At 51.6% G+C, this 18,229-nt stretch overlaps 1 protein-coding gene and 1 long non-coding RNA gene across 2 annotated transcripts in view; one reads left to right on the top strand and one right to left on the bottom strand.

The window, feature by feature from the left end:
* NTNG2 (netrin G2) overlaps window positions 1-18,229 on the bottom strand; it is a 44,915-nt gene that overhangs the window by 2,367 nt on the left and 24,319 nt on the right. Inside the window, exons 4-5 of the mRNA XM_065695563.1 lie at window positions 11,787-11,959; window positions 9,992-10,018 (exon numbers count right to left, since the gene is read on the bottom strand). Coding sequence (XP_065551635.1) covers window positions 9,992-10,018; window positions 11,787-11,959 — 200 coding nt within the window. The remainder of the gene's footprint in view (window positions 1-9,991; window positions 10,019-11,786; window positions 11,960-18,229) is intronic.
* On the top strand, window positions 196-5,601 carry LOC136022387 (uncharacterized). The gene is made up of 2 exons (XR_010616147.1): window positions 196-396; window positions 5,369-5,601. It is a non-coding gene; the product is annotated as an uncharacterized LOC136022387 (long non-coding RNA).

Consider the following 18,229-nt stretch of genomic DNA (forward strand, 5'->3'; position numbering starts at 1 on the left):
GAGAGATTGGGCTGGAAGTCACTGCTCAGAGAGGGAGACTCTGTCCCCTTGGGGTGAGGTCAGGCAGGAGCCAGCCCCTGGCTGTCCCAGGACATGGTCTCTTTAAGGAAAGGCACAATGATGGCAGCAGGCAGTGGATCAGGTGTTAATTAAAGAGCTGCCTTGTTAATGAGCAGAGCTCAGCTTGGTGCTTGGGATTGGCTCTGGTGGAGCTGCAGGACCTGTGGGGGAGCTGGGCTGGGGGGCAGAGCCCCAGTGAAGGCTGTGCTCTGCCTCCCTGGGGCAGGGAGGGGATTGGTCCATGGATGGGGCTCGCAGAGGGTGCAGCAACGGTGCCTCCAGGGATGGGAAGGGCCTGGGCAAGGCTGAAGTGGAGCTGGAGCTGCTGATGTCCAGGTAAAACCTCACTGCTTCATGGCTTCTTCCCCTCTGTCCCTTCTGTTGTAACCCCAAAGCAATGCTGGGTGTGAAGTGTGGTGACTCTCAGGTTAAGTGCTTAAAATGAGTCTATTCAGGGAAGTGTGGCTTGTGTGGGGTCCCTTGAAACAGTGGACAAGTGCATGAAGGTTTGGACCAGGGCTGCCTGGCACAGCACAGGGGTGCCTGCAAAGGCTGCTGGTGGGATGGGAGATGCCACCATCGCTTGTCCAAGCACCCCAGGGCTTACATCTTTCAGCTGTGGGCACATGCTAGGAAACCACCAGCCGGGTTTAATTTATAGCCAGAGGGATCTGATTATCTGCTTCTTGTGTTTGCTTTCATTACCATGACTTGGGGTGGTGATTGCCTTGCAGTGTTCGGGTGCTGGGAGTTTATAACACAGGGAGAGGAGGTACCCTGGCTGCCTTGTGGCCCTGCTGTCCTGGTCTGGTGTCCCAGCCAGCACGGGCAGGCGATAACGTGAGCAGAAACAGCGTGAGCCAGGTCTGAGCTTCCTCAGCCTTTGGAAAGGAGGCTGGGAGCTGGGGTTTTGTTCCAGGCTCTGACATTAACCACTCAGTGATGAAGGGATGGGAGGGAACGGTATGGGTTGGCATGCACATGCAACTGCAGGAGGAGACTCGTCTCAATGAAATGATGGCCAGGGAAGATGGAGCAGGGCAGAGGTTTCCCCGTGGTTCGTAACTGCCTGAGGAGGAGCTGAGATTCTGTTGTAATCTTGATCTGTGAAACAGCTTCTGCCTCTTTGACCAGCGTCTAAAGAATTTCAGCTCGGACACTTCTGGCTGCTACAATGCCCAAGCATTGTTTCACCCTAGGGATGCGCTCCTACATACAGCTAACCACAGCTCGGATATGCAAACCCTCCCCATCTTCTCCATGCCTGATGCTGCTGGACCGCGTCACTTGGGCGAAGACTGAGAGCCCTGGAGCACCGCGCTCCCTCCTCTTACCTTTATACGTTTCAATAGGCGCCACTGAGCCAGAGTCCTGTTTGAGCCGGATGAGTTTTGAGCTCTTTGAGGATGCTTAAGGGAAACCAGACACGTTTTCTCACTGCTTAGCACCGCTCCGCATCCTACCCTACTGCAAGCCGCTCTGCCACGAGAACAATGCTGACCCGAGCCAAGAACTGGCAGCTATTTCCGCACCAGACAGCTGGCAGCTGCCCAATTTCTCCTTCTTTTCTCCCCTTCTTAAAGTTTGACGCATGAAAAACTCGATGCACAGCACTATTGCAACGTGCAGAGCCAGGAGGAGCTACTCGCGCGTCCCCCCTTCATGCACGTTCAGTGGTGGGAATTGGGCTGTTCAGGGTAAGGATCTACAGGTCTGAAAAGCTTAAAACTCATCTACTGGTCACGGCATCGGTTTCATGGAGCTCACGCCAACTAGCACCAAGAAGCTGCTAAGAGGGCAAAGGCTATGGAGGTGGTATCTGGCAGGGCTTGCTGTAGGGTCCTGCAGAGCAGGCGCTGCTCACGTACCTGGCTTCTTGCCGTGCCTCTTGCCTGCAGAGTGTGCTGTGCGCCCTGCTTTGCTCTTCGGAGCTGCTGCACCAGACAATGAAACACATCTGAGTGCTGTGGTGGGGTCAGGGCTCCCAGGGTCAGCCCAGCATGGTTGGGCTGGGATATTCCCTCTGGGTAAGGGGCTGCCCTGACCAGGATGGAACTTCCTTGGGGCTGTGCTGCCAGCCAGACCCCCTCCCACACTGAACGATTGGGGTGCTGGGGGTAAAGGCCGTCACTTGCAACTCAAGCTGATGGGGTTTGGTGCTTGGTAACCCCCATAGAGGGCAAGGTTGAGCCATGCTGGGATCCCACAGGGATCCTGCCTCTGATGCCATTTGTGAGGCTGCTGTGACACTGGGGCCTCCTTGGATCCCCATTGCTTCCCTTGATCCCATGGTGGGCTGGCACAGTGTCCAGACCCTCCTCCACTAACGTGGCATCTCTAGCCTTGGACAGGCATGACCTTACCTCGCATGTTCTTGGGAGGGTCTGGTGGCTTCGGTCCACGTGCCGCTGTGTTTGGTGGGAGCTGAACAGCTTACAGTGGCATCAGTTAGAGAGAACATCAGATTTAATACACATCCTCCTCCTGTTTGCTTAAAAAGGTGGCAAAGGGACACTGGAAGCTCTAGGCAGGTATCTAGGGTGGGTTGGTGGAGTTGTATCTTACTGCAGAAGGGTTGAAGCAGGAATGGGAGACAATGTCTCCTGGAAACTAGAGTCCTCAAGTGTGAAGAGAGACAAAAAGCACTCCTAAGGGGAGAGTGTGGGAGCTGCTGGATGGATGAGTGTTGGCACGTGGTCATTACATTGCCCTAGCATGCAGAGAAGCTACATCTGCAGACCACTGTCAAGGCTCAGAAACCCTTCTTTTTCAGCACAGACTGTCAGCATCACTTGGCACTGATGCCCATTGTGTAGGCCAGTATGGTTTGTGAGACCACACGCAGACCCAAAACGACAACAATTCCAAAGAACCTCAATTTCAGCACTTCCAGCCTCCCCAGTTGAGTATTTCCAAGCACTGGGTTGTGTCCTGGACCAAGCTTCAACAGTTACTGTGCCCTGCACTGGAAGGGATGCTAATGTCTGCAGCTGGAGCAAGCTACAGGCATCTCACATGGGAAACGGGAGCTGAGCACCAACAGGCAACTGCCGAAGCGTGTGTGCTGGTGGGAATGCTGCGGAGGAGAAGCTTCAGCCTGAACAGCCAGCGTGAAGCCTCCCAGGGCTCCCACCAGGAGCATCTCACCTTAGGCAGTCACGCAGGAGACCTGAAGCAAGGAAATACACAAGAAGGCATCTCTGCTATGAACACAGGCCTATCTATTTACAAAGGTACTCGGCTCTACAAACAGACTCCAGCCTCGGGAGACGACAGGATTTCCATGATCCTCTCCGTTCACCCCAGCAGCAAGCCGTGAACAATCTCCTCTACCACTTTCCATCCTCATCTTTCATGTATATGACTAAACCCCGAGGCTCAATCCAGCCTCACCAGATTCCCAGCTGCGTGTAGGGCACAGACAAAGACCTGAGCTTTCTCCCAGGTGAGAGGAGGAGAGAGATGCATGGAAAACAGAGACACGGATCTAGAAACTAAAGCGTTTGCTGAGCACTGGGAGCTGGTACTCGCTGGCAGGACCCAGCTCAGCCACGTGTCTCCTACCTTCTGCTCCGGGGCCATCCTTGGCCAGGGGAGAGCTCACTTGCAGCGGGGCAGCCTCTGACAAGCTGGTGTAGTCTTGTAGGGATCAAAGGGAAAGCAGTGTCATTGGGTGTGCTGGGGGAGCTGGTAACCAGCTGGTGACCTGCCCTGATGCACACAGCAGCATGGCAGTGGTGTGATCATCGAATCACAGAATGGTTTGGGTTGGAAGGGACCTTAAGATCATCCAGTTCCAATCCCCTGCCACGGGCAGGGATGAGCTGCCTGATCTCAGCCCAGCTGAACACAAGGTGTTCTGCCCATCTCTGCTTAAGGACCTCATCCACGGATCTGCACCCCTCTGCTTTGAAATAATGGAACTGAGGGATAGCATGGGTGTCTACGGGTGGAGGCACGAAGTCCTGGTTTCTAACCCAAACTTCCAGGCTCTCCTCATCCCTCCGAAATACCAGTTAAAGAATTCGCAGTTAAGCCATCAGGAAATCTATAGATCACTTGTTTGATTTCCCTGCTCCATACCCGGTCCCGTCCCCTCAGTACTGGTAACAATCCTCAGGTTTGCTAGAAAACAAACTAAGGAATAAAAAATTTAAAAGCCATATTATTAATTTGAAGCTCCAGTTGGGTAACATAAGGAGGAGGAGAGAAAAAAAACCCCATCTCTTGATCCTTGCCAAGTTTCAAAGGACAAACCCGAGTAGGAGAGAAATGTGATTTCCCAGCCTCAAACAAGGGGATGATAAACAATGCAGAATAAAATAGAGCTTGTCATTAAAAAATCATCTCTTTTTCTAGGAGAAGGTGATAGACATTGTCCTTTTCAGCTGGAAAGTGGAAACCAATTGATATTAATACGGTGTTAAAGAGAATACGAAAAAAGCCCCGTGCAAATTGGCAAGGGTTTAATTAGAGTCACAATAAAAAACAGCCCTCGAGGCATTCTGCTTTTTAGTCATTCGCATACACCTCCACTCAATCGCATTTACAGAGCCAGGGAAATTATTAATGCTCATTATCCCGAGAACCTTTCCCTTGTAGCTCTGGGACATTAATGGACAGTTTTACACGCCGGGAGGGGGAGAGACACGTCTCACCCCCAGACCCAGCTCATACAAACGGGAAACTCCGGGCAGCTCCTGTCCCAGGGGCTGGCATCAGCCCTGATGGAAATCGGTGTTCCTGGTGGATTTCTAGGGAAGTAGAATAGCTTGAACCAGGAAATCACACTTTGTAGCACAAAACACTGGGGCAAACAGCACGGGAACGGTGGGGAAGGACCCAGAGAAGGTCCGTCTCAAAGCACAAACACAGGGTTCCCTTTCTGCAGGAGCTGCGCAAAGGGCTTTGGGTGCTCTCTTTCTGTCGGAGCTCTTAACCACCAAGCAGGGTGCAGGTTGGGTTTGTTTGTCTCGGAGGTGAGCTGGCTCTGAGGAAACCGCTGCGAACCAGAAGGGGGGGAAATGGAAACGAATAAATAAAAAAAAAAAAGGTTTTTTTTTTTTTTTTTGCTTATTTTGAGCATGGGAGAACTGTAACAAATGGCAAGGAGGAATCTGACAGGCTTCAAGGAAGATTTCAAAATAACAGAATCGCAGAAGGCAAATGGGAATAGCACTTAATGCATCCTCCTTAGGGCAGCTCTGCAATTTCCCTTCCTTCTACCCATTTTGGCAGCCTTGACTGCCTTCAGACCACAGACCGTGCCCAAAAGCTCATTCTTCTCTCCCTTCTTACCGCATGCCAGGCGACCGGGCACAAAAGCATCCTACGAACATGACCACAGCTCCACCTTGACCACGGAAAACACCACGAGCAGCCAAAGGAAGCAGATGTCTAGCAGATCCATGCAACCCAGAGACAACCCAAATCTAATCTACTCCTCTAGCCTACGTGCTACATTGCTTTCTGCCTTGCCGCTACCCACTACTGTGCGGAGGCATGAAGGAGAAGGGAAAAACACGTCGATTTGGCTTTAAATACCTGTTTTTTTCTCTGTTTCTCTCATGGGCACAGAGGCAGCGAACTCAGAGGCTGGTCTGAGGATGCTTGCTTATGGTGGGAAGCAGAAATTCAGGGGCAGAAGACAGTGTGTAAATTAGAGGGTGAAACAGCAGAGGATGGGGCAGGGCTCTGAAAGGACTTTCAAAGCTGGCAGGTTGAGGAGTCCTAAAGCAAGGAGGGATTTGTGTAATGCTCTAAAATTCTTAAGGCAGATAACAACAGAATATCTCTCGCTGGGACTCTGACCCAGCTTGGGTTTTATTGCATCTCCTTACCGAGAGCTCCAAGGGACATCTCTTTAACAAGGTGCTTCCCTTGAGGTCCAGGCGAGTTGGATCCACAGCCCTTTGGGGATGTCATGTATTTAAGAAAGCATTTATATTTTATATTATTTACATTTTATATTATTTTATTTTATGTGATCTTATTTTGTATTATTTTATTTTATATTTTGCAGGGGGAGGGATGTCTCTGGTCAAAAGCAGGTCAGAATTAGGCTGTGCCTTGATTCCCTCTTGCTCGTCAAAGGCATACAATGGACCTTTGGCCTCAAACCCAGCATGCAGCCCATGAGCAGATCCCTGAACTGCTGGGTGGCCCTGACTACCTTCTTATTTGAACCAGCACCTTCAGGGACTGCCTGCATCCCCAGGCACAGCATTCTGGGGGTCTGGATGGGGAGCTCAAAGCTCAGGCCTGGCGTTATCAAGTCAGAGATGTGGTGGCTGGACTGTGATTTACTCATTTGCTTTGTCCCTTGCCACCAGTTAATGAAAGCATTCTGAACACATTTTCCTGCTCAGGATCAGTTTCGGAGAAGGAATAAACCCCAAGGTGCATCGCATCTCCCTTGGAGAAATTTGGCAGGAGAGACTATCCCCATCACCCCCAACCCCACGCAGATGCTATCCTGCCCGCCCCAGCTGAAGCAGAGCACTGCAAGTCACAAACAGTATAGACACTAAACACACACCCTCACGTACACAGCACTTGTAAAAGAAATAGACCTAAAAGCATTGCTACAGGTGAGCATGGATAAAGATCAATGATCCTAAGCGCATGGTGCAGACATAGATGTGATCCCCTGGTACTGGTGGGGCCATGTGAGCTCTAGGCAGGGCTGGTGGATACCAATGAGGTCCTGGGTAAGGAGCACTTCTTAACAGGCCAGAGACCCGCATTCTTTTGCCTGGGGTCCCTCCATCTCCAAGGAAGTTGGAGCTAAACTCTCTGCTTCCTGATGAAGTACTCAAGCGGGGCACTTCCACGAATATATCTATATTTGCATAAACATGCAATCAAGTTTCCTCATCCCTTTGACTGGCTTCTGGCAGCTCCCCCAGACAGACTGTTACTAACACACTGTGGGTGTAAAACGTCCTCCTGGGAAATATCAGGCCCAGAAAGCGTGGCGAGGGGAGGAATGCGTGTCTAATTCCCCCATGAGAAGCTTAAAAAAGGGTCCTGCTGTTAAGTCCTCTCTGCCCGTTTCCAAACGACAAAGCGAAAACGTTGTCCCCTTGTTCAGGGGCGGAGGGAAGGAGGAACCCCCAGAAAAAGGACAAAGGTTTTCCTCCATGGGGTGGTTTAAGTAGTTAGAAAGGGTGTTGGTGGCGTGTGTGTGAGCTCCAGCCCGGCGCGCTCCATGGATGCTTGTACAGCAGCCTGGGGAATGTTGATGGAGGTCGGGATGGAGCAGGATGGGGTATGATTCCTCTCTCCTTCCAGCCACGCAAGACCGGGTACGTGGTTTAGTTTACAGTGGGACAGTAAAGCCTTGATTGCCTTCCTGCCATGCTAGTGCTGGAGCTGTAAGAGAGCATCTCCTGCAGCCGTGCCAGCCCTGTGCAGAACAACGGTGCCAAGTGGCTCGAGGAGGGATGGGTTTGAAAACCTTTCTCTTTAGAAAAAAACCCCATCAAAATTGAGAAAAAAAAAAAGGGAAAAGTGTTGCTTCCCCCGCATCCAGTCCTGGCTTCACTTCTTGCTGCTTTGATGATAACAGAGTGACAGCAGAGTGAGATCACCCAGTGAGGGGGGGATGTCAACCCATGGTGCCGTTGTTGGCTTTGAGGTGGACCCGTTGTGGCTGGCTCCTTGCTTATAGGGACGAAAAGGCTTCTAGTTCATGTTACACGTCAAAGTGCCCTTGGACTGAATGGAGAGAACAGCAGCGCAGGTCTGCCCAGGGTGATTTTTATCCATGTCACTTTATCACCCTACAGAGCGGATAGCCAGGGCCACCGACACTGGGATGGGAAGCAGCTATAAAGAGGAGCCCAGCAGTGAAGTCCTGGCCCTTGGAGCGAGGCAGGGAGCGTGGCACCAACCTGGCTGGGTGGTGGTGGCAGGCAGGGTGGTGGTGGTGGTGGTTGTGGTGGTGGTGGTGGTTGTTGAGGTTGTGGTAGTGGTGGGCGCTGTTGTGGTGGTCGTTTTTGCAGTGGTGGTTTTTGGGGTGGTAACCCGCTGCGGTCGCTCATACGCTAGCAAGCAAAGAGAAGAGGTGGAAGCACTTACTGGGGGGGATGGAGGGTTTCCTTGCCAGCCCATGAGGCTGCGGCACTGGTGACCGATATCCCAGCGTGGTTACAACTGGGGCACTGGGGGGATTAAGGCTCGATGACGCTGGGTGCAGTGAGCGTGTGTGTGCATGCAGGAGGCTGTGACTGTATCAGCATCAGCTTACCCTGCTCGTGCAGATATTGGCTTAAATACTTACAGCTCTATCATAAACTAATTGCCAATTAAGCTGAAAAGGGGAAATGAAGCACACTGTGGCACAGATGGGGTGATGAGCATGGGGGGGGGGAGCAGAGGAGCCCCCCCAGCCCACCCTGCTAGGAGCTGTGCTTCAGTGCTGTGCTTATGCTGCCTGATGTCTATGTTCATGGAGCCCTGGCTCCGTGAACAGCACCATCTCCTTCCGCCACCCAAACTACCCAGCACCATCAAAACCAACCCGTACAATTGGCACTGTATTAATATCCACTGGCAAATTAATTAATGGCTTAACATCACAAGCCCCCGTGGAGCTGAGCAGGAGCAGTCCCGGGTGCAGCGCCTGCACCAGCGCGCTCAATACAAGAGCCTCAACCAAAATAACACTGGAACACAAATTCCTACTTAACTTACACCTGCTGCCCTCCTGTCCTTGCTTGTCCCACTGCTTCATGCAGATTATCATGCTTAATTTCATAATAGCCCTGAGCTAGTTTAAATACTTAATTTAGGTCACTTCTAGTCTCCTATGCAGGCTAAATAATCTCTCCTTAACTGGCCTTGGACACAAATCCCTCCTGTCCACCTCCTGCACATCGCTCCCAGCATCCCCACGGCTTTTTCCTAGCAGGACATTTTGATGGGAAACATTTTCCAGTGACACAAAGGTAGCACCGAGGCTGCCAAGCTCTGTTAAGGGGGGAAAAAGATCCATCAATATGATATTCATCAGAAAAACAATGTTTTTGACTGTTAAAACACTGGGGTTTTTTAATCCTAAATTACTTAAGGGAGGCTTTCAATTCTATTTGAAATTTTTAACCCTTTCAATTTAACTGCCTGAAACCTAAATATGGTTCATTTACCCAGAAAACCCATCCTCTGCTTTTCAAATAGGTGCGTTTTTTCCTAACTGCATTTGCATCTCTCTGGAACTGTTTCTCCTCCGATTCTTTCCACTCGCCTGCAGACCAAAGAAGTCATTATTCATTCAGCTCCCTGATTTGTTTCTTCTTGAGGGTAATTCTGAGCCACAAAGTAGAAACCCAGGTTTCTGCTTACCCCAACCTCAAGGCTCTTTGGTATCAAACGGCCTCCAGCTTTGTTAAATAAGGAGTCCTATCAGACCATCAGTCTTCCAGCAGCAATCCCAGCGGAGCTCTATCTTTGCTGCCAACACTTCATAGATGTATGTTTATATACATACACATGTACATATGGATGTACACGCTCTAGATACGACAGCCCAGGGTAACCCAGACTGGATGCTATGCCAAATAATTCAAACCCAGCTCCTTCTCAGAGCAGAATTCAGCAATACTGGAGCCGGGGGGGGGGGGGGGGGGGGGAGTTCACAGCGGGCACTGATGGGTTTGAAGAGGCTTTTTTATTTCCTTTCCGGCTGCCATACTAACGAACCTCAGGGGGGGAAACCGTGCCAGAGGAAGAGGCAAAATGAGGCTTCTGAAGTCAAAGCAAGAAAATGCAAGACTCTTTGACAGGATGGAAAATGAAGCACAATTAGGGAAGAATTATTGCCTGGAAAATGATAATGGACAGAAAACAACCATTTTTTTTCCTAGTGACATCCACAAGGCCCATGCACCGAGGTGTTAAATGCCAGCATTTCAGTTATGTTTGTACTTACTGCCAAAGGCTGAGCCTGCAGCTGCACCTGGAAAACACAAGAAGAAGCCCAGTTACTGGAAGCAGGACACCATTGGCTCTGATACCAGCAGAAGATCACAGAGTCACGACGTGGGACCGAACATCAATGAATTAGCGGGGGTCTTGCTCATAGGCATATCTGTTTGCTGCAACAGCTTAAAAGCTGCTTTTGTCAAACCACAGAGGCAACCAGACAGTGCTGTCTGAGGTCTTGGCATCTCAAGCCTTTCACCTGGGGGAGAAAAACCAGCATGGTCCTTGATGATGGGTTTTTCCGTTCACCATTTCCTTGATGTTATAGGCCAAGCACGTCTTCTGAGGTTCGCTGGGCTAAGTACAAGCTGTAAGGGCTGAACCAGGTGCTGTGGCACCCGGGGCAGCTCTTGGTGAGCAAGAAAGGTTGAACACCATTCCCACTGCAGCACTCACTCAACAGGACACTGCAAAGTCACTGGCTTCGAACCGACCAGTTGAGGGCCACCCAAGGACCAGCTTCTGGCTTTCAGCCCCCAGGAAACTGATGGCTGTGGTCTTCCCCATTGTAACAAGTGGAAGAATCATGGAAAGTCTCAGCTTTGCATGAACATAAAGCACAGGACTGGTGATGGAAGAGGTAAGACCACCAGGAGGAGAGGGCTTCAGAGAACTGCCTCTGTTGCAGAGGAAGAGGATAGGGGGAGGATGAAGCAATAAGAGTTGGGAGGGTGGGAGAAGACTGAGTGACAGATGGGAAGAGAGATGAATGGGAGAAGAAAGAGCAGGGGAGAAAGAGAAATAGGAAGAGACACAAGGAACGGAGGGGAGGGAAAGGGAGAGAACAGCATGTCTGTGCCTGTCAACACCAGAAACTCTCCCAAGCTCCTTTGAAGCAATGCAGCCGCTTGGTGGGAGCTGACAAGCTCGTTCCCTTTCAAAGAACCTGCTCATCTACCAGCCCTGGCACACACAAAACATTCCCGTCACAGCCTTCGGAGCTCGAGTTTCAGCTTTGATCATCTTAAAGCACATAAATCTTTCAAAAAATCTGGGGGGGAGGAAGGGAAAAGATTCTCTTTGGTGATGCTCAAAGCTGCTGCTTGAAAGGCTGGAGTGGCTACTGTGGCTCCGTGACATATAAACGAGTCTGCTAATGTGGACTGGACAGAAACCCAGGAGAAACTGGCCCATCTGTGATGTTTCCTGCCCCAATTCCCCTTCAAGAATGATGGTGGATATTCAGCCTTCATCTCATCTGCGTGCCTTTGCTTCTGTCACTGCCTTGCTCCAGCAGGCAATTGGATGAGACTGGAGCTGCGCAGAGGGACCGCAGCTTGCGGAGCTTGCCTGAAATACCAACACAGAACAGGATCCAGAAAGCAATCCAGAAAGCAGCCTGCCCTCCCGCAGCTGAGCAGTGCCAGCGCTCAGCCCGTGGACTACTTGACAGCCAGTGCTTTGCTGTGGCTAAATAATGTCGTCAAAGGACAGTGATTTGCACTGCCACAAAGCCATGGACCCGTATCTTGGCTCAAGGCCATCCTTCCTATTCTTGGCCATCATTTGAACTCATCGCTCATCTACCAGTAATCAACAAGTCACCTCTGCATCCACGCAGATCCTCTGTCGTTTCTCTGCATATTAAGACACAGGTAAACACCCACTTCCCTTTTGAAAGCTAAACATCCTGCACTGATTTGAGATGGAGGAGGACAAGATGAGAATCACCTTGCATCTGTGGGTGTTGTGCAGCTGAGGGTGGGAGTGCAGGCAGGGCTGGCTCGCTGCAGGTTACTTACATGCATTGGGGGACCCATTGGGGAGAGGCAGGTAGGATCCTGCTCGCCAGGACCTGGAGCGAAAGTTCTTCTTGCACTTGCCGCAGTCCTGCCCCGTGGTGTTGTGCTCGCACTCGCACTGAAGGCTGCCCTCTTTGAAGGTGCACAGGTTAGCGTGGAGGTTGCATTTACACCTGGAAGAAGAAGGCAGGAGAAGAGCTGTCGGGTGTTACTGCCACTCTTCCTTGCCCCTAGCGTAGTGCTGCCTGCGTGTGTGCAAACGTAGTGGTGAAGCTGTGCTGGTTGCCCCTTCCCCATTCCTTCTGCAGGACTTTCTCACTGAACTCAGCTGGTTTGCCCAGGTATCTGGTGCTGGGGTTCCAATGTCCACTTCCTCACCCAAGATGGATCTGCAATCTCTGTTCCAAGATGAGAGATTCTCTACTCCCACCATCTGACTGCGCAGACCATTTACTGGTGAGTCAACGCCTCCAGCTGAGCCTCCAGGAAGGAGTCACACACATTTCAGGCTGTCACAGAAAGCTGGGTGGGGAGCTCAGATGGAGGCTTTTACTTGGAGGCAGAGCGGACAGCCTCGTGCTTTAGATGGAGGAGCATGGCTCACGCTGGCGGGACTCAGCCCCTTGCCCCCATGCAGTGTGCTAAAGTCAAGAGCGTTTTCTCCCATGGTGTGAAGCTGCCCAACGCAAACCCTTCTCCTTACACGCAGCGCAGCCCCAGCCTGCTGTGACCAAAATAACACAGGGAGCAAGTCACCACCAGAATCTGCCTTTTAGTCCCCGCCTCATCACAGAAGGCAACAACGAAAAGCACTATTCAGCAATTTGCAAACATTAACAAACTTTTAATGAGCTGTAGTGCAGTATGCAGGGAATAATTATCTCTGTGCACAATCATTCCTGTTGCTCAGGCTCCGGAGGTGACTTGTGCAGAGCACAGAGGCTGAGCCCATAACTCACGCTTGGCTCTGGTGACTCCTGGGCCCAAGCTCAGGCCATCAGACAGAGACTTTGGGGACCAAAACCTCTCATTTCATTCCAGGCTCTGGATCCTTAGCACAGCCCAATGGGGTTTTACTGCTTCATGCAGTAATTTACACTCTCAGAAGCAGAACCATTAGAAAACCATAGTGCCTTATGTGAACGGGTGGAGAAGTCTGACCAGGCAGTGCTTCATTTTAGAGGGCTAATTGCACAAGAGATGCAATGCTGAGGGGAATGAACTGCTTGCAGAGAAGACAAAGGAAACATGGCCTGCTGGTTCCTGTGCTCAATCTGCACTGGGATAAGCAACCTGGATTAGGCTGGGAGCTGGAAGTCAGGTCCCTCCCAGCACCATGCATGCCCACCAGCTCCTGATGTCTCTCTCCTCTTCCTTGGCAATCCTAAAGATGCTCCTCAGCCGCCTGCCTGCTCTGCCAAGGCCGCCTTTGCTGCTCCTCACGCATGGCTGGATGAGTGACCTCATGTATGATTTGTTTTACCTCTCCCTCCCCTCCCTGTCCTTAATTCTACCAAACCCCGCTCAGAGGCTCAGCATAAGCTGGATGAGCAGTGTCTCTCCCTGTCTTACAACCCTGCCCTGTCTCTGATCAAGCAGAGGAGCTGCAGTCTCTAAAAGGGAGGAAGGAAGAAAGTGTGGTCCGTGGAGCAGAGGCAGGCACTCTCAGCATGCTCCACTTGAATCTGTGTGTTAGCAAGAGCTGGAGATGCCACGTCATGTCTGAAAGCATTAACAGCCTCTGAGCTTCAGTGCTCTGGGAGCAAGCCATGGATCTGAGCACCCAGGGGAAGAAAGCACCTTTGGCCAATACCTGCATAGGAGGGATGCTGTGTATCACTGTGTCCCCTCTGCCTCTGATAAGGAGCCGAACCATCCCAGCCTTTTGGCAGAGGTGGTGCCCAGCCCTGGGATGCTGCGGAGCCAGACTCTGAATTATTCAGCATCCACACAGCACGGCCTCCTTCTCTCACTTCAGAACAGTCAGACGAGAAGGAAGCAGGCGAGATAGCAGGTTAAAGCAGGTCAATGCTTCACCACTGCTGCTCTGGGCCCAGCCTGAATCAGAGCAACAGCTTCTGAGAGCTGCAGCTCTTCTCCCTCCTACCTTTGGTGGGAGCAATAGGATGGGAGCCAGTAATAGTGTGCTCCTAAAATCCAGCTGAGGGGGTGTTTAAGAGCTGCAGGGGAGGGGGTGCAAGGAAGGTAGGGCCTGGCATCCCCCCTGGTTTCTCTGATGATGCGGCAGGTAGCACTTGGTTCCTGTCCTGGACCCTGCTGGTCTCACAGGCGGAATGTAAGCAGCGGGTGACCACTGACTGGTCCCCCATGGTAGCCTGGGGCAGCCTCAATCACCTCCTCTGCCTGCAGCACATCCTTGCTCCTGGCATCCCCTGTTGAGGGCAAAGCAGCTGTTTTGGGGTGAAACCCATTCACCGTTAACTTGGCTCCAGCTACAACTCCCCCCCGCCCCAAGCTGTGGGACCCAATCTTCTCACTACCAGGAATGTGATGCGCGGCTGTGTGCAGGAGGCAGTCAGATGTGCCTGCTGGTACACAAATGCCACTCGCTGCTGTGGAGCCAAGCACCAGCTCCCAGGACATTCCCCAGCCATCTCCTGCCCTGTGAAGGCACCCATGCTCCCCTGCCAGTGGGATGGGGATGGGATGGGTGCTCATGGATATCCGGAGCCCCTGCGTCCCCCATCCTGCATCAGTGCAGGATGATGGAGCACTGCTCTCACTTCCTAACTGGGGTAAACAAGGAAAATTAAAGAGAAAGCAGAGGCAGCTGGTCACCCTGCTTGCTGTGCCCAGGTCACTTCTATTTCTCACTGCTCGGCCATTCACTAATGTACTGAAGTTTTGTTGTCCAAAGGATCAATTTTACCGAGGAATTGCTTTCTGAATTTGACCTTTGAGGATCATCAATCTAAGCAGAGAACTGTAACCCCAGCAAGCTGACCCCGCAACACAGCACTTTGCAGCCCAATCAATCAGGCTGCATTATTTAATGGCCAACAGCCGAGTGCCTCCAGCCAGCCCTGACTGCCAACCCCATTTGTGCACAGGTTCCTGCATCCAGGCCTCCCTGCTGCTAGAGCTCAGTGGCTCAGCTTCAATCCCTTCTTCAGGCTTCTCTGCCTCCTCCTTTGGGTCTGCAGCCCAAGGACGTGTGCTCACTGATGGTCTTTTTCCCCAGCCAAGACCCAGCTGGTAGAGAATGGAGTAAATGGCATTAGCCTGTTCCCCTGGGAAGATGCTGCTAGTTGTGCTTGCCTCCACTCATCTTCCTCGGGCGGCCAGCCATCGCAGGAAAGAGAGGATGAAGGAAAAGGTTAGGAGCTACTTAGTGATGAGGCTTAAACAGCACCAGTGGGGCAGACACCTGCGCTGTGCTCTACAGAAGGCAGCGATGGCCCGGCTCCAGCCTCAGGGCTGCTCCAGCCAAGTGCTGGTGGCAATATGGTCTCTTTGGCTCCGGAGAGATCTGAAGAGCTGGGAGCGTTTTTCTTTATCTCATGGCTCAAAGCTATTGGTGACAGTGCTGTTTCTCAGTGAGCATGCGGGATGCAGCCATGGAGGTGCATGGCTTGGAGAGGAGCAGCCCCAGCACACACGCAGCAGGAGCTACTGGCACCCTCCATGGCGCGGGGACACCCAGGTCCTGCACCGAGCTGTTCATAGGTAACACAACTGCATTATGCATTAGACAGAAGCTGTCTCACACCCTTTCCAGCAGAAGTGGCTGCAGCAACGTGTGGCCCCAGCCATTACAGTTTGCTCGACGGGGTATCTATGAGTTTATTTTAGTGCAGGTTGTTGAGCTGCTGCCTTCCCTCAGGGTGGTGCTGTCTGGTCTGGTGCTGCCAATGCCTCCATCAGGGAATGCCACTGAGCTTGGAGCGCCAAGGGAAGTTACAGGAAAGTGTCCTTTTCTTTTTCTGTTTTCCTTTTTCTTCTCTCAGAGCCATGAAGAGCAGTTTGCCATCCCTGCGTTTCTCCAGGTCAGCATCCTGGAGCGAGTGGTTGGAGAGGCGTCTGATGCCACGAGATGCCCGTGCACAGAGGTGAGTGCTGCAAACTTACAGAAGCAATGCTGGGAGTGGGAAAGCAGCCCCTGTCCCTGAGCTTTCATTAAGAATGACTTTGAAACAATCTTTAAAAGCCACCCCAGCCCTTTGCTTTCCTTCCAAGGATTCTTCTGTGGTTTACAACTAATTTTCTGTCCATGAGCCCATCTTCAGAGCAAGGAAATAAGGCAGAGAAAGGCAAAGGGTATCCCTTTATCCCTCGTCCTTCCTGCAAGGCTCAGCCAGTCCTGGAGCACCTCCCCTCCAAGTCTCCTTCCAGTCCAGTGTGCACACTCATCTCCACCCTGTGCTTCCTATGAGGATGCTACTGCAAGGCCAAGGATGCTGTGGTGACCTGGTCCCATCCAGCCTGCTCCTGGGCCATCCAGCTCCTGCTTCCCCACCACCACTGTCTTGTCTTTTCCCCCTGCTCCCTTTCTGGTGTTGGGGAGAGGCAGCACAGCAGAGAGCTGCTAATGACTGCCATCCAAAGGAAGGCTTATGATAGCTTTCCCCTGAATTGTTTGCTCTCACTGTAATTGATGAGCCTTTAATGAGTCTCATGGGACAATGTGTTTGAAGGGAGCTCTTTCCTCTCCATCCCCAAGGAAAACGATGTTTCAACTGATCTCAGCTCTCAGGGAAACATGAATAACTCTTCTCCATCTCTACTGTCATCCCCAGCGTTGCTCGCAGCACGCTCCGGCAGCTGCCTGGCCATGGCTTGCCCCCTTTCTACCTGCTCCTTTGCAACTGTTTTGGCAGCTCAGCAAAACCAGGGAGCAAATCTTTTGGGCAAAGCATAACGGGTGCTGAGTTTGGATTGTTTCTGGCCCATCTGTGCGTGTGGAAGCAGGTAAAAATAGCTTCTAATGGCTGGGCCATGGAAGAAGCACTGTCCCTTTGTGGGGAGCTGTTATATTAGGATTTGCCTTGCTGGGAGATCGCTTGGCAGAGGTTTGCTATTGCCAGAGACTGAAGCAGGGATGAAGAAGGTGATGGCAGCTCATTCATCCCAGGAGCAGGGCTGCGAGCATAACTGAGCCTGCAGTACAGGGGCTGAAGAGGAAGAAAAAGTCATTTAAACGCATTGTTTCTTTCCACTCAAACCATGGAGAGAGGCTTCTGGGTTCCACTGCTTTCCATAGAGCCAAAAAGCTGAATAAACCCCTCTGGGTTAGGTCAGAGGGACATGCTGTGAGTGTTTGTCTTCCGTGTGGGTTTTCACTTCTGGCTGTGTGGTAGGGAGAGATGAGTCCTCCCGGCAGGGAGAACCCTCCTCGCTGCCCTTCGAAATGATTTGAGGTTTGGGTTACAGAGAGGAGACAATCTGAAAGATGCCAAAGTGGAGAGCAGGCTATAGCTGGCTGTTCCCATCCGACAGCCTATTTATTGTGAGTGAGTTGACACTCACCAGCTGTCAAGATCCTGCTGACTGGTGGAACGTTATTTACATTCAAAGCTGTCTTAAAAAGCAAACACAAAACCAAACTTCCCCATTAGGGGGTCAGGCAACAGAAGGGAGGATGGGTGAAGAGGACATCACACGGATACGTGAACATAAATATTTGCAGAGTAATGTGTATAAATGCTCCTGTTCTTTCTCCTGGAATGCAATAATGCCTGCAATTGAGTTCATTGGCCAAATTGAATTTGGGCTCCTGTAGAAGTCTCTTTATATTAAGTGCTTTAACATACATCACCTTCTCAGTCTATCGATGAAATTCTATTATCTCCTCAGGGCCGGACGCAACTCGGCAACAAAATCGGAGGGGAAATAAAAACCTTCACAAACCAAAGCCAGGAGCAGGTAATAGGACCTTGGGCATCTGTCTCTGGCTATTGACAAAGTGTCAGGAGTGTTTGGAGAAGGAGGAGCTCTCTGGTTTTCTCCCTCCCCCTCTGCATGTTCCCCTCCATCTTGCTGCAGTGGGAGTAAAATCCTTTAAGAGACTCAAGGAAAGCCAAGCAAACAGTTGCTGAGCATTAACTGTATGACCAAGAGCAAGATTTTGCTTGAACTCAAACTCATTCCAGCCTGGAGGAATGCCAGGGAAATTCAGCTATCCAGCTCTCAGGGGCTGCCCAGCACGGAGGGGAGGACGGGCCGAGGAACGCAGTGCAATGTTGGCGCAGACTTGGCTGTCCTTGACACGAGGATGCTGTTACCTCCTGGGACCCAAAGTCTGGCAGCCAGGAGCTGCAGGGGAAGAAGTGGGAACAGGCACAGGCAGTGCTTGCCCTGTTTTTTGTGGTCCTCCCAAGGCTGCAGAGCCCAGGCAGAAGCTGGCTGTGGGCTGCGGGGCTGTCAGGCTGGTTCTTGGGGGGTGTTTGGGTGAGCCCATGGCTACTTCGTGGGTGATGCTCTGG

Source organism: Lathamus discolor, chromosome 15 (genome assembly GCF_037157495.1).
Source record: "Lathamus discolor isolate bLatDis1 chromosome 15, bLatDis1.hap1, whole genome shotgun sequence".
Taxonomy (NCBI): Eukaryota; Metazoa; Chordata; class Aves; order Psittaciformes; family Psittacidae; genus Lathamus; species Lathamus discolor.